The following is a 26850-nucleotide window of genomic DNA, read 5'->3' on the forward strand; positions in this document are numbered from 1 at the left end:
CTCAAAGCACACCAACCTCCTGATGTGACACTTCCACATCCTATCGAACCTAAGTACAGCATTTTAAACTCTGACCTGTAGCGTTCGTTGTTCAAATATCCGCCTGGTCGCCTGGAGTTTGGACAATCCTGCAGCAGCGCTCCCGGTTTCTCCATCTGCCTTGGTGTCAAAGCGGTTAACCCTCTCTGAAACGGTGCCTCCGAGTTTGAGCAAGGCGCTGTGGTCAACATTCTCGTTGAGGCTGGACGCCCTTGGCAGGGAGAGTTTTACCGCCTGATCTTTTTCTGCCAATGAGAGGATGGTTAGCTGTGAAGCTAGTCGGCACCACAAATTCCATAACTTGTGAACGAAGATGTTCTTTACCAATCATTTTGTCTCCTTCTTCGTCATCCCCTGGAGACTGCATCTGCATGAACATGTTTTTGATGCGGTGAACATTTGAGCCGTATTTGCGACCCCTCCCGGTCGGCCGAGGAAGGGGTGCCGGCTTGGAGGCGGGGTCATAGCCTCCGTTGAGGTGATCAGTGGCTTTCTTCAGCGCCGCCAGCCCAGCCTCGTACGCGTTGCGATGTGGCGAGGCGCTCCGTAGATTGGAGCTCCCGCTTCCCCCACTGTTCCCACCGGAGGACCCGTTGTCCCCCGTGGTCGATGAGGGTTCTGTCTTCATCATGTTTGATCATTCAAATGCCACCCGGTGAACAGCAGGTTAATGGAGATGAGGGTAGCAGCATGTCTGGAGAACATGAGCTGTCAGACGACAAGAGAAAGAAAAGGAATGGAGGATTAACTTATGTGCCGTTCATTTTGAATTTCTTTGTTTTGAAGGTAGGCTTGTTACTCAAGGGCTAGAATAAATAATGTCACAAATAATCTTAAAAACAAGACAAAGTACATGGAAAACTAATGAAAAAAAAGATTTATATTGGATAACAAATATCAAAATATGATGATTTTTTTTAATCCTCTATGACAAAATCATGAATTTTGATGACTAATTGATTGATGATGTCGTATAAAACACAAACAAATGTAAAATGATTCACAGTAGGTAGAAGTCAACAATGTTTTTGGTGAAATTTGAACATTTTACCACCAAAAAATTATTAAAAATGACAGATAAAGGGAAAACGTTTAACACATTTTGCTTGCAGGATCATTTAGCTTTTTTATACATACTGTGCATATCACATTGTCACAGTATTTCCATCCATACTGCCATTTTGTTAGCCAGCTAAGGATGTTAACAGGTGTTTTTGTGCTAAAAACAAAAAAATACATGACACATTTAGACTCACGCAGTGTTGTACTAAAACGACAAGCCGTGCACCATATTGTATGCTAACAGGAAAATTTTGGCGGATATTTTCCATGTTAACCCAAAAAAACATGCTAACCGAGGTTCCACTGTAGTAGAGTCCACAACAACAACAATTAACTCTCCCAATGCTAAAGGGGTGCTATTTCATGTCTACAGGGATCTAATTATGTTAAAAAAAAAACATTTTTAGAAGGTCGGAAACAGTTTTTTTTTAATTTTCTAACTCCAAAAAAAAAAAAGTGGAAATTCAATTATGGTTGTGTCTGGAACCAATTAATCATGATAAATGAGGGATTACTGTACTATGATGTTTTATTACAAACACAGCACTAAAAAATAGTTGTCAGGGCTCTACGTTAAAAACAAAAATGACTTGCCCATGGGGAATCCTTAAGGTGAGAACTACTTGCCCGAACTTGCCCCATGTAAAATGAAAAGACTGCCATAATGATATCATATATCAATATATGCTGATAATTCATCAGATAATAGTACTGATGCATTGTATTTGGAGGAATGTCTGAAAAATAGTGTAGATGTATGTTAACATGGCAAGCCATGCTACCTTACACATGGTAGTCGTAGTAAGCAGTGATATTTATAAGTTGTGCACCACAATGAAACATTTGACACATTTGTGTACTAGTAAAGTGTTTTTAATCCAGAAAAAAATGCTCAATGGTCAAACAATAATTTGTGAAGCAAAGGTGAGAAAAATACACAGAGAAATGAAACCGCTAGGTTTTGTAGCTTGTGCTAAAATCAGCACTTGGTATTGGATCTAATGGGTGGTGTTTCATTGTGACCACTTCAAATTGTCACAGCAATGTGATTCACTCACCTTTGCCATCATTTGATTTGCTGCCGCTAATAAAATACTTGTTTAGGAGGCACTGGTTCATCACTTTTTGCTGTTTTCCTTCACAAGTTGTTGAAGAATTAGACGATGTTGGCAGGGACGCCATGATAGATGTTTTCCTAGTAAAACGATCGCTGATTGGTTGATCGCGAACAAGAACGGGTGTGGGTAAAACGCGGATTGTGGATTACGGACCGCGGTCTAAATAAACGATTCTGATTGGTCCATTTCAAGATTTGCAAGGATTGGTTTGCAAATTACCACCGGAATTACGCAGTCCGTGTTTTACCAACACCCAACAAGAACCGCTTTAAAAAAACTCTTGGCAGTACGGCATGCTAAAGTGCACTTGCCCGACGGGAATATTAATGATTGGATTTACTTGCCCCAATTTTGTTTTAACTTGCCCCGGGCCATCGGTACAACGTTATTGTCGAGCCCTGGTTGTACTATATTAATGAGTTTATTAACACAAGGCATTATATTTTACTTTAAATATGAATGCAGCAAAGTAACCTAGCGCGGCTAAGCTAACATTTATAGCGGTGGCTTAAATTGTTAGACTCACGCAGTGTTTTACTAACACGACAAGCCGTGCACCATATTGTACGTTAACCGGAAAATGTACGCAAAATTTTGGCGGATATTTTCCATGTTAACCAAAAAAAACATGCTAACCGAGGTTCGACTGTATTAGAGTCCAGAACAACAACAATTAACTCTCCCAATGCTAAAGGGGTGCTATTTCATGTCTACAGGGATCTAATTGTGTTTAAAAAAAACATATTTAGAAGGTCGGAAACAGGTTTTTTAAATTTTGTAACTCCAAAAAAAAAAGTGGAAATTCAATTATGGTTGTGTCTGGAACCAATTAACCATGATAAACGAGGGATTACTGTACTATAATGTATTATTACAAACACAGCACAAAAAATAATTGTACCATATTAATGAGTTTATTAACGCAAGGCATTATATTTTACTTTAAATATGAATGCAGCAAAGTAAGCTAGCACGGCTAAGCTACATTGCCAATGGACTCCCACACTAAACCTTTATAGAGGTTGCTTAAATTGTTAGACTCACGCAGTGTTTTACTCACACGACAAGCCGCGCACCATATTGTACGCTAACCGGAAAATGTACACAAAATTTTGGCGGATATTTTCCATGTTAACCAAAAAAAACATGCTAACCGAGGTTCCACTGTAGTAGAGTCCACAACAACAACAATTAACTCTCCCAATGCTAAAGGGGTGCTATTTCATGTCTATAGGGGTCTAACTATGTTTAAAAAAACGTACTTAGAAGGTCGGAGACAGGTATTTTTAATTTTCTAACTCCAAAAAAAAAGGAAATTCACTTATGGTTGCGTCTGGAACCAATTAACCATGATAAACGAGGGATTACTGTACTATAATGTTTTATTACAAACACAGCACTAAAAAATATGTCAGTCGTACCATATTAATGAGTTTATCAACGCAAGGTAGTACTTTTTACTTTAAAGATGAATGCAGCAAAGTAAGCTAGCACGGCTTAGCTACATTGCCAATGGACTCCCACACTAAAAACCTTTATAGCGGTGGCTTAAATTGTTAAATTGGCACTGTCAACATTTGCATTTTATTTTTAAAAAAGGGCAAAAATAATGAAAGGGGAATAATGAAAGGGGAAATTCCACATTTTCATTCCAATGCTGTACTTACAATGTGATTACAATCCACCAGCGCAAAATGTGACTACTTGTTCATACTGTGCTTCGTAGTGTACCAAAAGATATCCGGTGGCAGCTGAATCTAGTCACACTGAAGGCCATGGAGTCTTTCTTCTTTGAAAACGACATAAAATGAAAGAAAGACACACAATGCTTCCTTCCTATCAAAACAAATCGGGTGCGAGGACGAGCTAAACAGGCTAACACCTTCTCCCTCTTGGTGGAATGCCACCCACTGCAATTTCTGAATGTTCCCACCAATGAAACACTTTATCTAACAAGGTTAAAGTCTGTTCATTCAGACATGTTTCCTCATTATTTTAACTAGAAACATACTGCCTAAAAAACTTATTTTGTGGATATTGTAAGGGAATGGGGCGCATCCTTGCTAGCATCCTTGTGTAACATTCCAAATACATCCATATTAGCTTAATCAAAGATTAAATTGTCCATAGGTATGGATGTAAGTGTGAATAGTTGTTTGTCTATGTATCCTTAGTCTAGGGCAGGGGTCTCAAACTCGCGGCCCGCGGGCCAAATGCGGCCCGCCAGACGCTAGTTTGAGGCCCCCACCTTGATACCAAAGTTTAATGTTGAAATGACAGCTTAAAGCTGTGTGCACACCGGACACAAGTAACATGATTTTGCCCCGCCCATACTGTTACCCTACCCTGTTACCCCGCCCTGTTTTGCTTTGGATTAGCAATGAAGCTAAAGGCTTATGACGCTGGGTACAAATAAATGCAGGAAATGATTTGGAATAAAACGGAAAATACACGTCAAGATAAAGCATCTCATCAAACATGTTGTTAAAGTTACGACGCTGCTCCCAGATGGAACTGAGTATGATGCTAACTTGCTAATTGGGTAAAATTATTACGTTTAATTAATGTTCATGTTAAAGGTTAAGTAACTGTTAATACTGTACATTTGAATCTGAAAAAAATAATTTCTCTACCAACTGTATGTGGTTTCTTACGTTTTTCTTACTTGCTGTTTTATTATTATTATTTTACTTATTTATTACTGATTGATTGATTTATTGTCTTTATTCTTAATTTGTTTATTTATTTTTTAAATCTTGTTTTGTGTATAGAAAAATAAAAATGAAGATGTTTGAGAACAATGGAATGTTTTATCAGATATTTGGTGTGGAAAACCGGAACCAAAGTACTGAAAAAGTGTAGGGTATAGCAGAAGCAAAAGCATTCAATATAGTTTTTTTATTGATTTTTTTTCCAGTTTTTAATAAATGCGTTTTGGGTTACCTGGCCCCCAGGTAAATTGAGTTTGAGACCCCTGGTCTAGGGTGTATCCCGCCTCTCGATCCAGCATACCCCGCATCACCCCAGTGACGACAAGCGGCATAGAAAATGGATGGAATGATGCTCATTTTCCCAATTGACTATTTGTTTTTTTTTTTGCTAGAATCTCACCTCAAAGCTGAGGTGTGAAAACTGTCACATTTTATTATTTGACACTCTCACTAACAGACCAAAAACAATGGAACTTGTTGTTCATCCTCCCTCTATTTGTTACTTAAGTATGGTGGCCACGTAACAACATCCAAATCTGTGTTTCCCATACATTCAATTCACTGTGGCGGCCCGCCACTATTTCATTTGGACTGCTACAGATTTTTTTGGTGCTACCTGTTTGTTGATATTCGGCTCGTATGTAGATGACATAATAACTTTGTATTATGCATTTTGTTCATCAGTATGAACTTTATTTTGTCTAATGTACTTCAATCAAGCACTTTTGATGATTATAATATGCATTCCAAATTTCATTTTAAGGTGTAAATATGGGGTACTGCATATGGCAGAGGGGTGAGTCTCAAGTCATTAAGCTCAAGTCTCAAGTAAAGACCAAGTCAAGTCTCAAGTCACGAAACTTGTCACTAAATTTGACAAATACTATCAATGTACCTTGTTTTATATGTTTTTTATCACGTTGAATACTTTGAATGGGGACACATTTAACTCAACACGTTCACTGAGAAGCTTCAGTACTTTCAGGTCATCAAACGAAATTCTGAGTCATGTCTCGAGTCATTGATGTCATTGATGTCATTGTCCGAGTCGATGTTAAAAGTCATTGACGATATTGTCATCAAAATTTTGACTGGCATCCACACATCTGATACACGGTAAAATCACATAATTGCAATTTTGCAAAAAATTGCAACATTTTTACTAATATTGCGAAAATTATTCTCAAAATATATAGTATTACCACATTGTGCTCATAACATTTTTGACAATTTCTTACATTAATAATATGACTTTATTCTAATATTTCTACTTTATTCTTGTAAAATGACTACTCTTTTTTTATTTTCCTTGTTGTTTTCATTACTTTTCTAGTTTAACTTAACTTAACTGATGATACAACTCCACAATAGAAGACATCATGTTTGGTGACGTTTTAAGTCAAACAAAAAACAGCCACAGGGTAGCAGAAGAGCATTTTATAAGACCTCGGCATGCATCTCTCCCATAGAAATACATGCCAAAATGCATCTCGCAAAGGAGGTTAGGCATTAGAGGGAAATTTTACACGTGCACACACACGGTTCAGTTGCAAATATGGTGTTATATTTGTTTAAAGACAATGTTATTTTCAGGTAAAATAATCACTTTTTTGTTGTTTATGTTGTGGCATCAGGCTGCACGGCGGTCGAGTGGTTAGCGCGCAGACCTCACAGCTAGGAGACCCGAGTTCAATCCCACCCTCGGCCATCTCTGTGTGGAGTTTGCATGTTCTCCCCGTGCATGCGTGGGTTTTCTACGGATACTCCGGTTTCCTCCCACATTCCAAAAACATGCTAGGTTAATTGGCGACTCCAAATTGTCCATAGGTATGAATGTGAGTGTGAATGGTTGTTTGTCTATATGTGCCCTGTGATTGGTTGGCGACCAGTCCAGGGTGTACACCGCCTCTCGCCCGAAGACAGCTGGGATAGGCTCCAGCACCAGCACAAATTAATGAATGAATGTTGTGACATCATTGTTTATACATAGTAGCTAAATATATATGGCTACATTTGTATCAAATGCTTTTTTTAGAACTGATATTTTACTGAAACTTACCTATGTTCTACTGCTGATTACTAAAGAACGAAAAAAGATAGAAACAAACTTTTTTTTCTGATGAAAGATGAGAGTCTAATCTGTCTTTTGGTGTATACCATGTCTATATAGCCCGAGAATATAATATTCTGTGTGCCTTGAAAAATCAATTAAAATCATCAAAACGGCTTTTGAAAAATGGCTGGTATTGAATGAGTTAAATGTATTTTTAAAATGTGCCCAGGGCCACTAAAAATGGCAACAAATGTCCTTTGGACACCCCTGGTGTAAACAATGGCAAGCTTTGAAGTCAAGTTATTCAAGACGAACCCATCATTAGCAGTGCAACAATCTTCCTTTCATAGTCATATTAAAGTATAATAACATTCGTTTGCTTCAGAACAGTAAACACAGATATAGCAAAAAAAGTTTAGTTTCCCCCTGCGGTCGAGATACATAAAAACCATATGGAGACCAACTATCATCCTAAACCAATAGTTTAATTCATGTCAACAAGATGAAGAGACATTTTCCAACAGCAGTAACAAGCAATGCCACAACAAAATCCTCCATGCTGAATATCCATCATAGTCATAGGCTACCAAGCTGGATATCATTATTGGATAATGGGTGCCTATTAATGCTGTCTGAGTCATTCTCCGCAGCTTAAGAACACTCCTTTTAACTCGTCAGTCGTTTACAGGGGAATTTGAATACATTTCATCGATTGATTGAAGGATTTATGTTTGGAGTTTGTTGGCTAGATCTGCCGCCTATTACTTTTTTGATCCCTCTTGCTACATGTTCTTATTCTCTAGCTAGAATGTGTGTTAAAACGGAGAATGAAAAGCTACAGTCCCATTATGATGTGTGTATTTGTTGCGGGCAGCAACAAATAAATAAATAAATAAATAAACATGGCCGCTGCATGAGACTGTAGTTGTCAGAGGCAACCCTTGAAAACAAGATGCTAAAGATATTCACACACACACACACACAGTGCAACCACACGTCTTGTGATCCTATCTTGACAAACCAGTGGATTCTCATCCAGGGATCATGTGAGCTTCAGTGAGCCAATGTGAAAAAAAAAAAAAAGCAAACCAGCGGGAGCCAAAACTACATTTTCCACATCACTCGATTGTCCAAGAACAACTCAGCTACGTCCTCCGCTACCCATACTCCTTTGTGGCTTAGGGTCACTTCCTGTCATTTGTTTGAGAGCGAGACATCAGGCAAGCTGCATCAACAATGTGCTGTGTACTGCAAGTCGCCAAATGATTCATGCAGATGTCGGACCATTTTGTAAATGTCAAAACACGGAGTAGCTACACTCAATTTTTCTGTGACTGTTCCTAAAAAAGGTGCATTAAAACACAACAGTTTAGATCTGAACCATCGAATAAATACAGTCCATATGACACATTTAACTGTCAAGCATGTGTTTTTCTAGATTACACATGTGGAGATGCATTCGGGTACATACTGTGACAAGAGTACTATGTAAATGTTCATTCATTCAGTCATTCATTTTCTACCGCTTTTGCCTCACAAGGGTTGCAGGGGTGCTGGAGCCTAGCTGGTCTGGTCGCCAGCCAATCACAGGGCACATATAGACAAACAACCATTCACACTCACATTCATACCTATGGACAATTTGGAGTCACCAATTAACCTAGCATGTTTTTGGAATGTGGGAGGAAACCGGAGTACCTGGAGAAAACCCACGCATGTACGGGGAGAACATGCAAACTCCACACAGAGATGGCCGAGGGGGGAATTGAACCCTGGTCTCCTAGCTGCGCGTTAACCACTCGACCGCTGTGCCGCTCACTGTCAAGCATGTGTTTTTCTAAATTACACATGTAGAGATGCATTCAGGTACATGCGGTGAAAGTGGTATTGTGTATACTGTGACAAGAGTACCATGTAAATGTTCTAGAATCTTAATGTGTGTCTTCATTTAGGACTGAAAAGGTGTCTTCCTACTGAAGATGGAGGTCACTGACAAACGCTAACATGAATGAATGCACAGAATCGGTGGTAGCGATAGCGGTAGCACCAATCTGGGAATATTTAGGTTTTAACCAGATTGAACATAGTGAGCGAAAACAGTTTTCTCACCTATCAATGGAGTTGCTCAGGCAGCAGAGCCTTCGTACCGGCAGTCAACGCTTACTCAGGCATTTGGTCGGCAGATATAAACAAAACAGTGTAAAATGATGCGCGCTCACAGACGGTGTCGCTCGCTACATTGCAAAACAAATGCAACTATTGAACAATTTACTTGGGTACCATCAAGTGGTTCAAATGTGAATTACATCAATTCTTGACGATAATTAATTCATTCATTCATTTTCTACCGCTTTTCCTCACGAGGGTCGCAGCGGGTGCTGGAGCCTATCCCAGCTGTCTTCAGGCGAGAGGCGGGGTACACCCTAGACTGGCCGCCAGCCAATCACAGGGCACATATAGACAAACAACCATTCACACTCACATTCATACCTATGGACAATTTGGAGTCACCAATTAACCTAGCATGTTTTTGGAATGTGGGAGGAAACCGGAGTACCCGGAGAAAACCCACGCATGCACAGGGAGAACATGCAAACTCCACACAGAGATGGCCGAGGGTCTCCTAGCTGTAAGGTCTGCGCGCTAACCACTCGACCGCCGTGCCGCCCTCTTGACGATAATTTGTAGCACAATTACCAGCAAAATATGTTATCTTGACAGCCCTAAGATACACATTGTGTCCTTGAATAAGGTTTGATTTGGGTTCCTAGGCCCCAGATTCAGCTTCGCTACCATAAATCTTGTGATATCTTGCACCACACACCCAACACCGAATCTTACGATACTTCTTTTACGCAATACCACAGTATCCTGAAAGGCACATTCATATAAACTGCACTCCAGTTGTTGTTCCGCACCAAAATACCAAACGATAAATGTAAACGCACCCTCAAGCAGTCTCTGTTTAGGGTTCTGTAGGCTGCGTTCACACTCCCAACAAACGAACCCCACTATCAAAGGAAACGGACTAGAGCAGGGGTCTCAAACTCAATTTACATGGGGGCCACTGGAGCTCGGGTCCGGGTGAGACTGGGCCGCATCAGGTTTTCAAAAAAAAAAAAAAAACGCATTTATTAAAAACAAAATTTTTTTTAAAACTTCGCTTTGGTTCCAATTTTCTACAATAAAAGCTCTGATAAAACATTCCACTGTTCTCAAATATCTTACTTTTTATTTTTCTACACAAAATAAGATGAAAAATAAATAAACAAATCAAGAATAAAGAAAATCAATCAATCAGTAATAAATAAATATAATAATAATAATAAAACGGCAAATAATAAAAACTTAAGAAACCACATATAGTTGGTGAGTAGACAAATTATTTTTTTCAGATTAAAATTACCAAAGCATTATTAGAGCCCCGTAGACATGACAAAACACGACTATAGTCACATTTATACTCTTTTTATTTACAACATATTGCGCAACTGCAGGGTCTTGAGACACATGCTAACTCGCAAACTAGAGAGCTAGCGACCTCAACGGTAGCCTTCAAGTTATTTCCTTTAAACTTAAATAGCCTAAAACTTACCACTTCCACATGGATAGGGAGGATAACTATTAACAGTTATTTAACCTTTAACATGAACATTAATCAAACGTAATCATTTTTCTGGGTACATGATACCATACAGCATCCATATCAAACTTGTGCGGGCCGCACTAACATTAAATTTTCATATCAAGGCAGGGGCCTCAAACTAGGGGTTTGAGACCCCTGGACTAGAGGGTGAACGCACCCTTAGACACTAAAGACTGATGCAAGCAAGCAGCATGGGGTCAACAACAAATAAGAAACGCCCTCTGGTGCATTTGCTGTGACTTTTAATATGCTGACTGTTCATAGGAGATCACATCATTTAACAGAGGGGACATTATTGAACACACAATGACTATCTATTCACAATGCATAAGTGGAGGAAAACTACCAGGCCCTGTTGGCCCTGTGCAAAAGGACTGACTGTGGCAAACACGCTGTGAGCATCTGCTGCTGCTGGATAGAGCATTTGCTGGCGTGGACGATGCACGCTACGAACTTCAATTGAAAAACACAATACTCCCACCCTGGCGTCGACTATTAATATAAAAAATAACAATACTGCACTAAAAAACATTAGTGTTGTATGGAGCTTCCATCGGCTGTATTTATTGTTTGAAATATGTCAATAAATATCTTAGCATCCCCAAAATGTGTTCCAAATAGAACACGAATGGAGCTCGAAGCGTCATAGAAAGAAAAGCTTCGTGTGTTCCAGATCACGAACGGTGTCATAAACACTAACCGAGTAATAACGTGTCACCGGCGCCGGTTTAGGACCAGGAGGCGGGCTAAGAGAAGAGCCAGGCCCCGCTGGGGAGTCTGCTGAGCCGCGCCGCGCCGCGCCGCGCCGCTTCCTTCCTTCTTCTTCGTGGCCAATATGGCCCCCTTGCTGAACAGCAGGAACACCGTCTGACACTCGCTCAGGCAGCCATACCTTGATATCCGCTTGTGTTCGGCGGTGGAGGTCAGTCCATTGTCCCTCTTCGTCTGGCGCTACTGAGTCCTCCTTCTGGCCAAACACACCGACTGCCTTCCTCTCCTCCTCCTCTGCTTCTGCTCCTCCTCCTCCTTCTCCTCCTCCTCTTCTTCCTCCCCCTCCCATCATCTGCTTCCCTCCATCCCCTTCTTATTGACCTTATCTTTACATCATTCTCTCCTTCTTCTGCTCTGTCTTATGTTTCGCCCTAAAAGCAGCCATTGCAGAACATTTTTGCCTCATTAATGAAAAAAAAAAACGCATAATTCCGTGCATCCAATAATTCAATGTCCAAATAAAGCTATTTAATAAGCTAATCTATACTGTGGTTATTAGGGGTGGGTGGATCGATCCGAATATCGATAACAGTTATACAAATGAGCGTATTGGCTCGATACTAGCATGATAACATGGCTATTTATCAGTTGTCGTGTGTGGTTTATTTTCACAAATATGTGTTTGTGTTGTTTGTGTGTTATTATATTTTTTACAAAATCATGCAACGAGCTTGACATTTTTCAATTAAAAAAGTTTACTTGATATCGTATCAATACCAACATATGCAGTTATCAGGCCCGACAGTAAAGGTTTATCTGGTCAAAAGCGATGTTTGGCGACATCTGTTGGATGGATTTATTAACGACAATGCCATTTTGAAGAATTCTCTTTCCTGCAATTTCATTGGCCAGTGGGTGGATACAACTAAACAAGAATGTAGTCACCTCACAGAAAGAAGGCCCCGTAAGGTTTGTTGCATTTGTATGAAGTTGGCATTTCCGTCGAAGAATACAATCGGAAAGTTTGGTTTTCTTGCATTACCGACATATGGACAGCAGATGGCAGCAAATCCACGTTTACCATGAAAGTGTCTGGCATGACAACTCGTTTCCAAGTGATTACATTTATCCTGAAATGATTCTTTTGTTGAATGAAATATATATTTCACCGTATGAATATGAAATATATATTTTCTATTAAGTTAATTCATACATATAAAGTCATATATATAAGTATTATACTAATCAAGAGTATAAAATGTAGTTATCACAACTAATGAATGATAATGCACATTGCTGCAAGTTTTGAGGGCAGACTGAGCTGTGGTGCATTCATGGACCGCAGAACAAAGTGTGAAATCTCAATGCTTGAGGAAATCAGTGAAGCATAAGTGAAGCATAAACACATAAACATATAACACACTTTCAAGCAAATGGGAAAAATGTGTAAATTAATTTTTTACAGAACGATATATACTAACACAAGATAATATTTTAAAAATACATCAAAAATGTGTTTTAAAATAAATTAAATACATAAAAAATTCATTCATTTTCTACCGCATTTTTCCTCATGAGGGTCGCGGGGGTGCTCGAGCCTATCCCAGCTGTCTTCGGGCAAGAGGCGGGGTACACCCTGGACTGGTCGCCAGCCAATCACAGGGCACAAAATGATTACATTAAATAACAGTTGATGAATATTAAGCTCTGCTTCTTCCGACTCCTCTTCTGACACGTTGACTTACATACATATAATAGAGTAGAAAATAAAATAATAATAGATAATGGAATAAAAATCTTTTAAATAATAATGTATAACATAAGAATTTTAATAATAAAATTATCGGTTATGGCAAGTGTCTTTATGCGAGCAGTGCATCTCAGTTTAAGAGGAAATAGACATAATACACTTACATATTGATAGTCTTTAATATCCACCCATCCACACACACACACACACACACACACACACACGCACACACGATCATATACCGGTATTGTATCAATAGGCACAATCCAAAGTTTAAGTTCTGACGGTGGAAGTCGGCACAGTGTTGACCTGGTAATACACCTTGTGGCATTGGACGAGAAATTTCAGCATGACTTGACACTCGCCCCAAGATTGTAGGCGTGACCTGGCAGTAAACTGAAACACACTACTGTACATGTTCCCAAATAAGCACAATTTCTAAGTACTCCCAGCAAGACACCAAATATTTGGATGGTTTTTTGTTTTTGCGATAAGAATCTTCACCCCTGGTATGATACATCAATATTCATACAGCAATCAAACCAACTGTTCCCTAGTATAGAAATCCATAGAAGACTATAGAAGACTTTACAATGGAAGTTACCAATGATTAAATGTGTTTGTTCACCCCATCATCCAACCCCAATGACCCATTCAAGCGTTCAGCTGGTGACGACATTTCCTGTCCAGGTCTCATGTTTGCTTCCCGGCTTGAGATGGGTGATGGTCACCTCCACGGCCTGGATCTTCTCATTTTTTGGAGGGACGGCGCACACCTTGTAGCTCATCTCGTCACCTTCCACTGGCACATACTCGCCCTCAATGCTAGAAAAATTCAGATTCAGTGTGAATAAGCCTACAAAGGATTATTATTAGATACATTGATGATTCTATCTGCAGATAGAGAAGAAGTACTTCAGGTATAAATCCAGCAGAGGGTGCCGTCTCACTAGTCAATTCACTCAACATTTTCCAGCAGGAAGATGCTTTGACAAGACGTGATTGTGTGACTGCAGATTTTTCCAAGTGTTTGTAACTGTTTCTTAAATGTGTAAAACTTAATTTAATTTACAACTAGAAAAGCACACATATAAAGCATATAATTATGTCAGCATGCTAACACCACGGTTTCTGCTCAAGTTTATGTTCATAAAAATTGCAAAAAATGCCAACATGCTCATGTTAGCATGCTAGCAAAGCGAACATTAGCATGCTAACACCTAGCATGATTGTTCTGAGTGTTCATCTACCTTGAAGAGTCTACCCATGGAAATGGGTAAAATGCTACTATGCTAATATTAGCATGCTAGCAATACTAACATTAGCATGCTAACATCTAGCATGCTATTTCTGAGTGTTCATATACCTGTAAGTGTCTACCCATGGAAATTGGTAAAAAATTATAATAATACTATGCTAATATTAGCATGCTAACATTAGCATGCTGACACCTAGCATGATAGCGGTGTTTATATATGTGTCTACCCATGAAAATAGTGTAGTGAAAAAAGTGTTAGTATGCTAACATTACTATACTAACATGCTAACATTAGCATGCTGACACCTAGCATGATAGTGGTGTTTATATATGTGTCTACCTATAAAAATAGTGTAGTGAAAAAAGTGTTAGTATGCTAACATTACTATACTAACATGCTAACATTAGCATGCTAACACTGAGCATGAAAGCACAATGTACCAGAAAGGCTAAAAGTGCTCTGACCATTTCTTTTGTGGAGTTATACACACAAATGCCGAAAACAGTCCTATCTCACAATGTCTGAGAATTCTTAAAAAAACTCCTGGATCTAGATAGTGGTCTGGATCTCACCCAAAATTTGATCAGTTCTCCCGAATCTATCCAAATCTATTCAGCACTTTTCAAGTTACTTAGAACACAAACAAACAGATTAACGCAGGCAAAAGCATAATCTCCATGTTGTGCTTGGCGGAGATAAAAGTAGGCATTTTTAGGGCTTCTTTAAAAATCTCGAGGCAGTAGAATTATTTAAACACTGAATTTAAATAAATTCCAACTGTAAAACAAACATACAGTATTAATTTTACATGTGTATTATCTTGGATGCTTACACATACACTTACTCTGAGATGTGGACAAAGATGTCGCTGCCCCCATCGGATGGCGTGATGAAGCCATGGCCTTTGGAGCGGGAAAAAGATTTACACAAACCAGTAAACACCGGACCCTCTGATGCACGGGCCGTCCTGTATAGATTGGATGAAGGGAGGGGGAACGGTCAATGATGAAGAACATCCATAAATGTGTGTGTCAGCTCAAGACAATGATGCACTTGTTACAGCCGTGAGGAATTTGGATTGGTTAGAACGTATGCCGTGTGGGGTGTTGTTATTCTGTAAATCATTGGCAAGATGACAAGACCAAAAATGTATTTTTGGAATGTCATTTTTAAAATTATAAATCTGTGAAAATACAGATAGAATGGACAGCATGCATTTTTCTTCATTGGCTCGGTGCCTATTATTAGTCCAAAAATATTGAAAGACAATTCATATGTAGTATTCTGGTCACTACGTGTCAGTAATGTTACATTGATGAGAAATAAATTAAATTACGTCAACAGTGCATGAAGTCATGGCATGGCATGACCAACATAGAGTGAAAAAAAGCTCTCTCATCCCGTGTGGAAGTGGTAAGTTTTTTTGGATCTTATGTTGTCCTGCATTCCCCAGTCTGTTTGTATTTAGAAGGTCACAAACAGGTTTTCTATGTTAAGTATAAAAATATTCTGCTTATTAATATTGAGTCCTACTTCGTGGAAATTCCCTTATCGCGGTCAGGTCTAGAACAAATCACCGGTTCCACACCATCAGTGAGAACTTGAAAGTAGGTGAGTCAGCCACTAGGCTATAAGTTACTCACAACTTCCTGCTGAAGGTGTATTTGCTGTCGTAGTTTTGAACTATCATGGTACTTTCCTGACCCCAGATCTCCACCACCATCACAAAATGGGTGTGCGGTACGGTAGCGGTTTGGTTTAGTTTAGTTTTTTCATGTGTGTGTGTGTGTGTGTGTGTGTGTGTGCTCACGCTGAACAGGTCCTGTTCCTGCGCGTGGGCATGGGGCTGGGAATATTGAAGCCTCGCACGGGGGAAGGTGAGCGGTCTCTGTGTCGGCACACTGGAGGATGCAGGGACTCTGATTGGACGATAAAGCCATGTTACATCCTGATACTTCACACCTTTGATATATGGCATGTTAGCAACTCCTCTACTACTTCCCCAACAAAATGTAAACATGACGTTTCACCTGTTGACTTGGGAGGCGGAGATCTGCCAGAGTTCAAAGGAGGGGTCGTTGATCGTACCCTGGGGTTGGACTCAGCCTGAGAGGCCATGGCGGTTGGAGGCAAACAAGGGAAGTCGCTCCGAAGTGGTTTAAAACACCTGGGGGGGACAAGAGAGTAGTGTATTGACACAACAACTCAATGCGTACATTGCGGACAATGCGTACAATTTAAAAATAAGTTTGTTTTGTCTATCAAACATCACATGCTTGACCAGATTTCTGTGTAAAGTAAATGGAGACTCAGCAGACACCATCTTGGAACAAAAGAAATGGAGTGGACCACTAGCACTCAATATCATAATGACGTTTTTTTGCCTTTGTATTATGAATACAACACAGTATGAATGAATACAGTATGTGCATTGTTAAATGAATCCCTTTCAGACATTGAATTACACTATGATTATTATGTTATTAAAGCCAAGGGTTAATATTTTATATAGTATTTTACACCTCTTGTATTGGACCTCTCTAAAATAACTAGTTTAGCATCACACAAAGTCAAATTTACAGCTCAAGCCTGAACGCATCTTACAGTTTGAAGAGCGAGCACTGAGGCCAGTGAGCATTCTAACTTAATAGACGTGAAGTTAATGAGATTACAGCTTTGCAGGACCACACGGTCTCTGCTGTTGGCGCTTGAATGATAGCACACAAGATGACTCTAAGTACTTGGCAACAGCAGCATCATGAATACATCATGAATATTTGAACTGAGTATCACTCCTTATAGTCCTTTGATATTTTTGATGATTTGTTGACTATTTTCATCTATTATAAAAACTAAGGCTGTCAAATGATGACACATTTGGAGCAGATTAGAGATGAATTAATCATGATTAATCACCATGTCGCACTACGTCTGAAATATGCCTATTTTTATTGTTGTTTAATAATACAGTGGACACTTCTCGACTTAACCAAAACCCAAATTAGCCATTGATGATGAACAATCTTTACAATAAAAATGACCTCTTTGGGATAAACGGGGTACTTATTTGGGGTACATAATTGAATTCATTCATTCATTTTCTACTGCTTATCCTCACGAGGGTCGCGGGGGTGCTGGAGCTTATCCCAGCTGTCTTCGGGCGAGAGGCGGGGTACACCCTGGACTGGTGGCCAGCCAATCAAAGGGCACATATATAGACAAACAACCATTCACACTCACATTCATACCTATGGACAATTTGGAGTCGCCAATTAACCTAGCATGTTTTTGGAATGTGGGAGGAAACCGGAGTACCCGGAGAAAACCCACAATGCACAAAGAGAACATGCAAACTCCACACAGAGATGGCCGAGGGTGGGATTGAACTCGGGTCTCCTAGCTGTGAGGTCTGCGCGCTAACCACTTTACCGCCGCGCAGCCTATACAGTAATTTATATTTTTTCAAAAAGACATGGAGATATTTAACATTTGATTCATGTAAATTTGGCCATTCTATTATGTTATGCTAATTAGATCTACAGCAATTAATCAATGGCTAATTGATTACCCAATTAATCGACAACTATTTCGGTCAATTCATCGTTTTATCATTTAAATATGTAAATATCCTCTCACTTCAGCCTCTCAAATGTGAATATTTTTAATCATCCATGAAAGCAGACTTGTTATTTTGTGTTTCAGCCAAAACAAGATATATCTGATTTGTCAATTAATCACAAAATAATATTCTACAGATTAATTGGTAATTAAAATAATCATTAAAATCCCATCAGAACTGACACTGTTATGGAATTATACAATATTGTATTTAATTCTACTTCTCTATGATTTGACATGTACTTCATACAAATATTAGGGATGTTCGATATCAGCATAAAAATGTGATAGCGGTCGATATCGGTATCAGATTTGATCCTGATCATGAGAAACTGCTGTATGCAACATACATATTCATTCCACAACAGGATATATGTCATGTTATACATATCGGTGTTGGCTGATATCGGTATCGTAAATGAGAGTTGGACAATATCGTTTTTCAGCAAAAAAGCCAATATCGGACATCCCTAATAAATATATAATAAGACAAAAAACTGATAAAATAAGACTGTTAGGAAATACGAGAGTAGTTTTAATGTTATCATAACACAATCAAATGAAACACTAATAATAATTGACATGGTAACAAGGTTTGTACAGAGGTCATACATTTATATCAACAAGCACACACCACGCGCATGCACACACAGCTAAACACTGGTGTCCTGTGGAATTTTCCATCCTAAGTCATTGCTGCTACCCCACGATCCAGAGACCCTGCTGATACAGCAAATACCAGCCCAGTGGGGTGAACAGAACACACAAACACATCTTAGTGGGCAACACACACTTTTTGACACCGTGATCATGTCATACTTACGGGACAGGATGGATGATATATTTTATCATGTGAATCTCACCACTTTACTTTGAACATGACAGAACGTGTCAGAAGATCACATCCATTTCAAGTTGTGTTCACAGGAAATACTTGATAAACTGTGAGTGAGGAAACCTTTACATTTGTATTACCCACTATTGCAGACAATAGCATCTTGCTGAACTGAGTACATTCAAATGTACTGAATGATTCAGGTTTTATGTATACGATATACCAAAGGTGAGATCCTTGAATTGTTTGCATGCGACTATTATCTTTTTGCGTGGCAGGAAGTCCTGTTGCCTCCCATCCTGCCTGGGGCCTTACTATCAGACCATAAAGCTCTGTGGTTGTCCCACAAACGTCATCAGTGGAGGCAATAACACTGATAGACTGCTAATTGGCAGTAAAAGCATAGCAGGTTATTTCAATCTGCTAAAGCTATGAGGAAGCATCATGCATTTAGTAATACTCAATATAACACAATAGTATTTCCCCGCAGAGCAAATATGATAAACGTTTCCAGAGTTGACATTCTGGGGGTGTTAAGAGATTCAGGCAGGTAATTGAGGACCCGAATGTACCGACATGTGACGCTAATTCACGTGCACTATACAGCCAGCGTGGATGGGCAAAGGCAGAAACATGAAGGTTAAACACAGACGGTCTATTACATTGTAGTCTTTGTGGGCTTTGAAAGCGTGCGTGGGTGTGTGTATGTGATGCGTTGACGCAACGGCAGAAGAGGGTCCTGATCTTGCAACTGGATGATTCATCCTCAACGTGCGTCAGCGCCGCATCCTCTGAGTGAATGAAAACTGCAGTTCGCACCTTTTTCACTATGTGTTGGGGAAATATATTGTCAACTGAGGGGAACAATTAAATGCTGTGGAATACAAATACCATCCAGTGTGGTCGTTTGCAAGACTGAATGCAATAATTGGCAATGCACTGATCCCCATTTTTGCATTTTTGATATGATCCATGTATGCAGATATCCAGTACATCCAGAATGATATGCACATATACGTCCCAGAAGGCAACCGGAAGTAAGTATAAGGTCAGAAAAGGAAGTCGGCAGGACAGGAATTCCTCCAAACAGACAAATTCCCATCCTGAAAACATATAAGCAAGAGGAAGTGATTTCTGATAAGGGAATTATGCGATCCCGACACTCGATCGGATCGGCTCTATCTCTAATTTTTGACCACTCGTGAAGCGGTTACCATGGCAACAGAGATACCCCCCCCCACAAGCAGCCACAAAAAGTCTCACTCAACCACCAACTAAAGGGTCTAAAATGACCATCATCATATTTCATTAATGATGAGAGGATACTATGTAATCATCGTTGCTGTTGCATGGTGGTGATTCAGAATTTTACTATGACAATATTATTTACTTTTTCGACAGACAGCATTGTGTCGGACCCAGCATGACTTGCTACATTTTCAGTTGTCTGGCAGGGATAGGGCCCGTACAAAAGATATGAAAGCACAAATACAGCAAAGACACTTCCTTTTGAAAGCAACTGAGGTTGCAACTTCAGCCAGTTAGCCATCAGCCAGTACTTCTATTTAGCATGAGAGCCCGCGTGATCACAACAACAGCGTGGGCTAGTGTGTGTCAAGCAAAGAGTACGAGTGATGTCAGCAGTATTTTTAAGTCTGAGAAGTCAGAAAAAGTGAGTGCAAAACTTGTCATGTACAAGTTCTCTGTGGTGGCACAGAACCGGGGAAGTTTAATATGACCACCCTCATCGCACATTTGTTGCAAGATTTATGTGACACCAAGACTTCCTGAAGCAGCCACAGCTAAAAACTCCCTTGTAATTAGCTAGAACAGAAAAAAAAGCTAGTCAGTGGTCAGGCTGACAAGCGTCATAGTGCACCTGGAACTTGCTACATTATGACTATTGTCCATAAAATTATGTGCCAGATGCATAAAAGAGTAAATGGGTTGTTATATATGCCTTAAGCATTTATTTACAAATATAACACCATAAACTTTTACAATTGTCACATTTGGAACTGAACTCTGTGTGTGCATGTGACTGCGCACGCGTGCACGCATTCAATGTGTAACCTCTTGCATGTTACACACCTCCATGCTTTTTAACTTCCTGGTCTTTTACAATGGAGAGAGGCATGCCGAGCACTTCTGCCACCTTGTGGCCGTTTTCACAGCTTAAAACAGCACCAAACATGATCTCCTCTATTGTACAGTTGTGTCATCGCCTTTTTTGTCTCTAACGCAAAAAAAAACAATATGAAAAGATGTATAAATTGATATGACATTCATATGTAAATAAAGATGCTCGATACTGTCTTTCTTACCGATATCCAACATACCAATATTAATAATTTACACTAACTATACTGATATCAGCAAGTACCAATCCAGGCAGTCATTTGGGTAACCGACACACATAAACACAGCATGAATAAAAATAGTTTTGCCAATATTGGATATCCCTAAGTTCTGACCACTTTTGTACAACCCTCCGTTTGTCTACTCTTTAGGTTGACCTACGCAAACACTGATGTTTTTTGTCTTTTCCAGAGTCCCCTGGGCTGGCACCAGCTGGTGCCATTTCACGCCAATGCAATTTGCTGTGGCGCCTAGGGTCGCGAATAAGGTGCCTAGTGGCGTGCAGTGGCTCAAACTGCCTCCCAACTGGCTCGTGGTGGCCTGTAACGTCGGCAAAAATTGAGTTTGGTGGCAAGAAAATTTCAAAATGTTTAAAATCTTCATTGCGCCACTTTGCATCAAGCAATCGGCGCGAAGTGTCCACCAAGTGGAACCAAATATCACAAACAATCCGCCTATTGGAATCCACTGGAATGTAATGGCGCGCGCCAAGTTGCACCAATGATGCTTGGAGTCCACTGAGTCGGCGTCAGTTGGTGCCAGTTCGCGCCAAAGATTATGTGATTGCTGCGTAGTGACTTTCTGTGGCACCGAATTAACGGCAACATGGCAACATGCCGAAAGAACATTAATTCGGCGCCACAGCGAGCTACTACACGCCAATCACATAATCTTTGGCCCAGTGGACTCTTAGCATTACACCAGCGTCTTTAACAGATTTAAGGCCTGCAGCCTTTGCACACAATATTATGGTAGAGCATGTATGGTCTTGATTTAAAAAAAAAAACACAGCCAAAAGAGCTACAGCAAGAGGTGGTATGCTTTCAAAACAAGCATTTACAATTGAGTTGAGAAATATGGAGAAATGTTGTATGGTGCATCTAAACTCGGGGTCTCAAACTCAATTTACTTGGGGGCCACTGGAGCTCGGGTCTGGATGAGACTGGGCCGCACCAGGTTTTCCCAAAAAAAAAACAACCCAAAAAACGCATTTATTAAAATCAAAAAAATTTAAAAAACTTCGCTTTGGTTCCAATTTTCTACAAGAAAAGCTCTGATAAAACATTCCACTGTTCTCAAATATCTTACTTTTTATTTTTCTACACAAAATAAGATGAAAAATAAATAAACAAATCCAGAATCAAGAAAATCAATCAATCAGTAATAAATAAATAAATATAATAATAAAACCTTAAGAAACCACATATAGTTGGTGGGTAGACAAATTATTATTATTTTTTAATTATTTTTATAGATTAAAATTAACAAAGCATTATTAGGGCCCTGTAGACATGACAAAACACGACTATAGTCACATTTATACTCTTTTTATTTACAACATATTGCGCAACTGCAGGGTCTTGAGACACATGCTAACTCGCAAACTAGAGAACTAGCGACCTAAACGGTAGCCTTCAAGTTATTTACTTTAAACTTAAATAGCCAAAAACTTACCACTTCCACATGGATAGGGAGGATAACTATTAACAGTTATTTAACCTTTAACATGAACATTAATCAAACATAATATTTTTTTCTGGGTACATGATACCATACAGCATCCATATCAAACTTGTGCGGGCCGCACCAACATTAAACTTTCATGTCAAGGCGGGGCCTCAAACTAGTGTCCTGCGGGCCACATTTGGCCCGCGGGCCGCGTGTTTGAGACCCCTGATCTAGACATTCCTTGAAGGTTTGGATTGCGTTTGTCCCTTAAACTGAGTGAAAAGATAATTGGTGTTTCCATTCACTTCGGAAGGATCACATGCTTGCTATTTGATTTACAACCTCCTGCATATCTGGCCAGTTCAACCTGTTGAAGCCAGTTACATCCAACTGTGTCATGATAATCCCTCAACTCACAAAAACACAACCCTTGCCCCCCTCCCATCAGCTGATGTTTTATGTTTCAAACAACAATAGTTTTCAACCAAGCATGCCCTGCAGCTCTGCTCATTAATATTTCAGCATAGCATTTCAGTCTCAGTTGCACCTACCCGTACTTTATCTCGCGTTTACCACTACTCACTAAAAAATACAGAACTATTAGGCTACCTAGTACACCTTTCAGTGGCCATTTGTGAGCACCTCACCATTTTGCATTATGCATAGTAATGGTTGTGAAAGATCCAACGATACCGCGTATGCGGTTTGACAAGCGAGAGATAAGGCTGCTTCGGTAGGAGCCTCCTCCATCAATTCACAATCAGCCATAAATCCTTAGATTAAACGATTGTGGAGATGTGCAACATGTATCTCTAGACTTGCAATCAATTAACAGAGCATATCTTGACAATTGACAACCACACTAGCATGCTAAACTAAGCAAACCCTGCTGGCTTCCATTCATACTCCGTAAGAGGAGGTTCCCCCAACTTTCACTTGTGTTTGTCACTATTTCAACATGTTTAGTGTTTGGAGGGACATTCCGCCACGACTGAGCCATCCGCCGGGTAAATATTCCCCCACAGGAAGGTTCACAACATTCATTCATTCCGCGTTAAACAGTAAATTCTGTTTTTATTGTCCACTTCCGCAATTCCATCCTTGCAGAAATCATAGGATTGTTTTCTTTTCCAAAAACAAAGCATTGTCATTGGGGGTGTCCCGATCCGATGTCGGGCCGATATCAGCAAAAACATGAGTATCGGATGATATCAGCCTGCATCTAAAATCTCCAATATATGTACATTAGGGACTCCAATACAAGCAGTGGATTGCACCCCTGCATATACATCCGGCCACTCAAGTGATCACAACAGTGTGTGCTAATGTGTTAAGCAAGGAGTAGTCCAAAAAAGACGTTGCAGCCGAGTACAAAACTTGTCATGCACAAGTTTCCTGTGGTGCAAATTCATGCATTTTAAGCAGCGTCACACTGGAAAACTTCCACAAGACCGCAAGAAGTCATTAGCAATAACTGAAAAGATGACTAGCCCCTGTCGGTGGGGAGTTTAATCGTTTTTAAACACTTAGATGAGCACCTCGAACCTCCATATACTATGCCTAGCCGACACTATAATGTGGATAAATCTATACGCCAGACACTAAAAGTAGCAAATAGGTCAGTTTACCATCAAACAAAAAAAGATGAAAGATCCTTTGACGCCAACCAAGTGGTTAGCGCAGGCCACACAGCTAGGAGACCAGAGTTCAATTCCACTCTCAGCCATCTCTGTGTGGAGTTTGCATGTTCTCCCCGTGCATGCGTGGGTTTTCTCCGGGTACTCCGGTTTTCTCCGGGTACTCCGGTTTCCTCCCACATTCCAAAAACATGCTAGGTTAATTGGCAACTCCAAATTGTTGTTGTTTGTCTATATGTGTCGTGTGATTGGTTAGCAACCAGTCCAGGGTGTACCCCGCCTCTCGCCCGAAGACAGCTGGGATAGACTCCAGCACCCCCGCAACCCTTGTGAGGATAAGCGGTAGAAAATGAATGAATGACTCAATCCTTTGACCCACGGCCATCAAAACGCGCTTGCCTCATGCTTGGGAGACATAATGAAGGGAAAAATGTTTACTAAGAAGAACAAAAGTGACAGTGTCCTTCCTCATTGTGGCGACACACGACTACATATTCTTCCACCAACGTGTTCTTCCACCCGTGCAGGCGTAACTTAGTTGTCTTTTTCTACAGTATTCATAATTTATGAGCGTATGATGTCCATAAAACAAGGACCGCCTGTACGTACCATCAGTTCAATTTCTCATGCATGATTTTCATGCATGCATGATCATGTCATGCCGGGATACATTCCAATATTTGTTGGGGTAATGAATTCCATTTCTCTTTGTTTTTGTGCTTAGACCCACTAGCCAACAGTGCAAAAACTAAATCCTTGTAATTTTTAAACTGGTCCTAAAATTTTGATCTGAAGTGTATTGTTCATCGGAACGTTGTGCAGAGCTACTTACTGTGTACAGTTTAAATGCAAAAAGTGGGGGGAAAAAAGCTCTAAACAACATCAGCAGCCCTTCCGGGTAAGGGGCAAGTTACAACAACTCACAGACATAATGTACCTGACACACACACATGTGTGCACACACTCAAGCTGAAAAAACTGAAAAAGTAGAAATGTTGATACTAGTCATTACCATGACTTCCAGTGAGGAAGAAAGTCCATATCATCACATAAATATACAAACATGTACCAATACTACCTAAAAAATATATATGTTTTAACATTTTCCCAAAATGCATTTCGACCAAAGCACAGCACTTCATTGGTTATGCCTGTTGAGGTGCTGCAATGCTGTAATGCTCTGTCCACCAGAGGGAGGCTGAAGTCATCGCAGCACCACAGAAGGCATAATTTATGAAATGCTTTACTTGGACAAAATGCAATATGAGAAAACATTAAAATAGTTGCTTTTTTCATTTTAAACTTGTATTTGGTACTTGTATTTTCTATTTCTTAGCTACCTTTTGAGTGTTAAGTTGCCGCATGTTGCGGCATGGTATTTGAACGATTAGCAGTTCTGAAGTAAAAGAGATCTCACAAGATGCAAACTGAAGATGAATTCAACTAATACCCATAGACCCCCCCGTCCTTGCAACCGACCACCGCACATGGATTACAGTCCTGTAGTAAAACACAATGTTATAGGTTACAAACCATATTATCGAGAGTGAGTTTATTATCAACATTTATATTTTTTCTCTGCCATTTTATTTAACCCATTTTGTTTTTGCTGAAGCCTTTTTTAGAATGTGATGAGGGTAACACTCAAATACAGAAATGATCCAAATACAAGAGCCAAACGCAAAAGAGAAATGAAACCAAGCTACCAGGAGAGCCAGACCTATTGTATGCTAACATGTGTTGCCGTTTAATACTGTAAAATATTAGTTTAATAGAGAAACAAAGGAAAATGCACCTTTTCAGTCAGTCAACTTTCTTCTGAGCATGTCACTTATGTCTTTAAAGATAAACATTTCCGACTCCCCTGATAAATGGCCAACTCCATCACGTTGCAACATTTCTCCCATGCAGTTGTCTTTTAGGGTATGTGCTTGTTTTTCCACATTTGTAGCATTTCTTTGTTAGCGTAAAGTCTCTACGTAATTTCAGCACTTTTAATTGCAGTTTGTGCATTTGTTTTATGGTGTTTTGGATCATCTTTGTGTTTGGAAAGCCTACAAAAGCTACCCCGGACCGCACTTTGGACATCCCAGCTATAGATGCTCATCTTCTAGGACTTCATTACAGGGAGTGGTGTGTCTGGGGAAAGAATGCATGAACGTCGCTCACACACAGACAGACTGACAGACAGACAGACGAAGGAGAAGAAAAACACACTAAAAAACACCGAATTTGCGAGTGATAACTGAGTAGAGTGCAACTGACAGCCCTCTTCTTGTGTGCACTGCCAAACATGACCGGAATAATCATAAATAATAAATGAAATGGCGGTCTTACACTGCATGGGTTTGACTTCGTTTAGATATTTAAACACTAAAATACGCTCTTTTCGAAGTAAAAAGTCGTGTTGTTTTGTGTCACTCACCGTCTCCCTCCGACGAAGAACGAAAAAAAGCCAAATAAAAACAAGGTAATTCAAAAGTTCCGTCGAGCAGGTTCAATTAGATGTTGTGTCGTTAAAGGTTTCAGATGTTTAACAATCAAGGAACTTCTACACTTGCTGGCTGTCTCGCGCTTTTACTCGATGGGCGGGGCGGGTTCGAC

General features: G+C 39.9%; 2 protein-coding genes across 3 annotated transcripts in view; both read right to left on the reverse strand.

The window, feature by feature from the left end:
• LOC131102819 (neurabin-2-like) overlaps positions 1 to 11656 on the reverse strand; it is a 41268-nt gene extending 29612 nt beyond the window's left edge. The window contains exons 1-3 of one of the 2 annotated variants that reach the window (XM_058048382.1): positions 11522 to 11656; positions 364 to 747; positions 76 to 284 (exon numbers count right to left, since the gene is read on the reverse strand). In XM_058048382.1, coding sequence (XP_057904365.1) covers positions 76 to 284; positions 364 to 670 — 516 coding nt within the window. In that variant the 5' untranslated portion in view covers positions 671 to 747; positions 11522 to 11656. Of the gene's footprint in view, positions 1 to 75; positions 285 to 363; positions 748 to 11329; positions 11461 to 11521 lie in introns of those variants that run through there. The other variant, XM_058048383.1, reaches the window with a different exon arrangement.
• Positions 11657 to 13227: 1571 nt separating this feature from the next.
• carhsp1 (calcium regulated heat stable protein 1) lies at positions 13228 to 26831 on the reverse strand. Its single transcript, XM_058050231.1, has 5 exons — positions 26672 to 26831; positions 16380 to 16516; positions 16160 to 16268; positions 15194 to 15316; positions 13228 to 13915 (listed from the first exon to the last, which is right to left on the reverse strand). The coding sequence occupies exons 2-5, from the start codon at positions 16465 to 16467 to the stop codon at positions 13753 to 13755; spliced, it is 483 nt and encodes a 160-aa protein (XP_057906214.1). The 5' UTR covers positions 16468 to 16516; positions 26672 to 26831; the 3' UTR covers positions 13228 to 13752.
• Between the last annotated feature and the right edge of the window lie 19 nt (positions 26832 to 26850).

The sequence above is a fragment of the Doryrhamphus excisus genome, chromosome 15, assembly GCF_030265055.1.
Source record: "Doryrhamphus excisus isolate RoL2022-K1 chromosome 15, RoL_Dexc_1.0, whole genome shotgun sequence".
NCBI classification, from domain to species: Eukaryota; Metazoa; Chordata; class Actinopteri; order Syngnathiformes; family Syngnathidae; genus Doryrhamphus; species Doryrhamphus excisus.

Bases quoted from the DNA above. Each gene is read 5' to 3' on its own strand.
- carhsp1 (XM_058050231.1), bottom strand. From the start codon at position 16,467: ATGGCCTCTCAGGCTGAGTCCAACCCCAGGGTACGATCAACGACCCCT. The intron at 16,269-16,379 runs GTGAAACGTCAT...TCGTCCAATCAG, and splicing joins TCCGCCTCCCAAGTCAACAG to AGTCCCTGCATCCTCCAGTG. The intron at 13,916-15,193 runs GTAAGTGTATGT...GAATTTTTCTAG, and splicing joins ATCTTTGTCCACATCTCAGA to CATTGAGGGCGAGTATGTGC.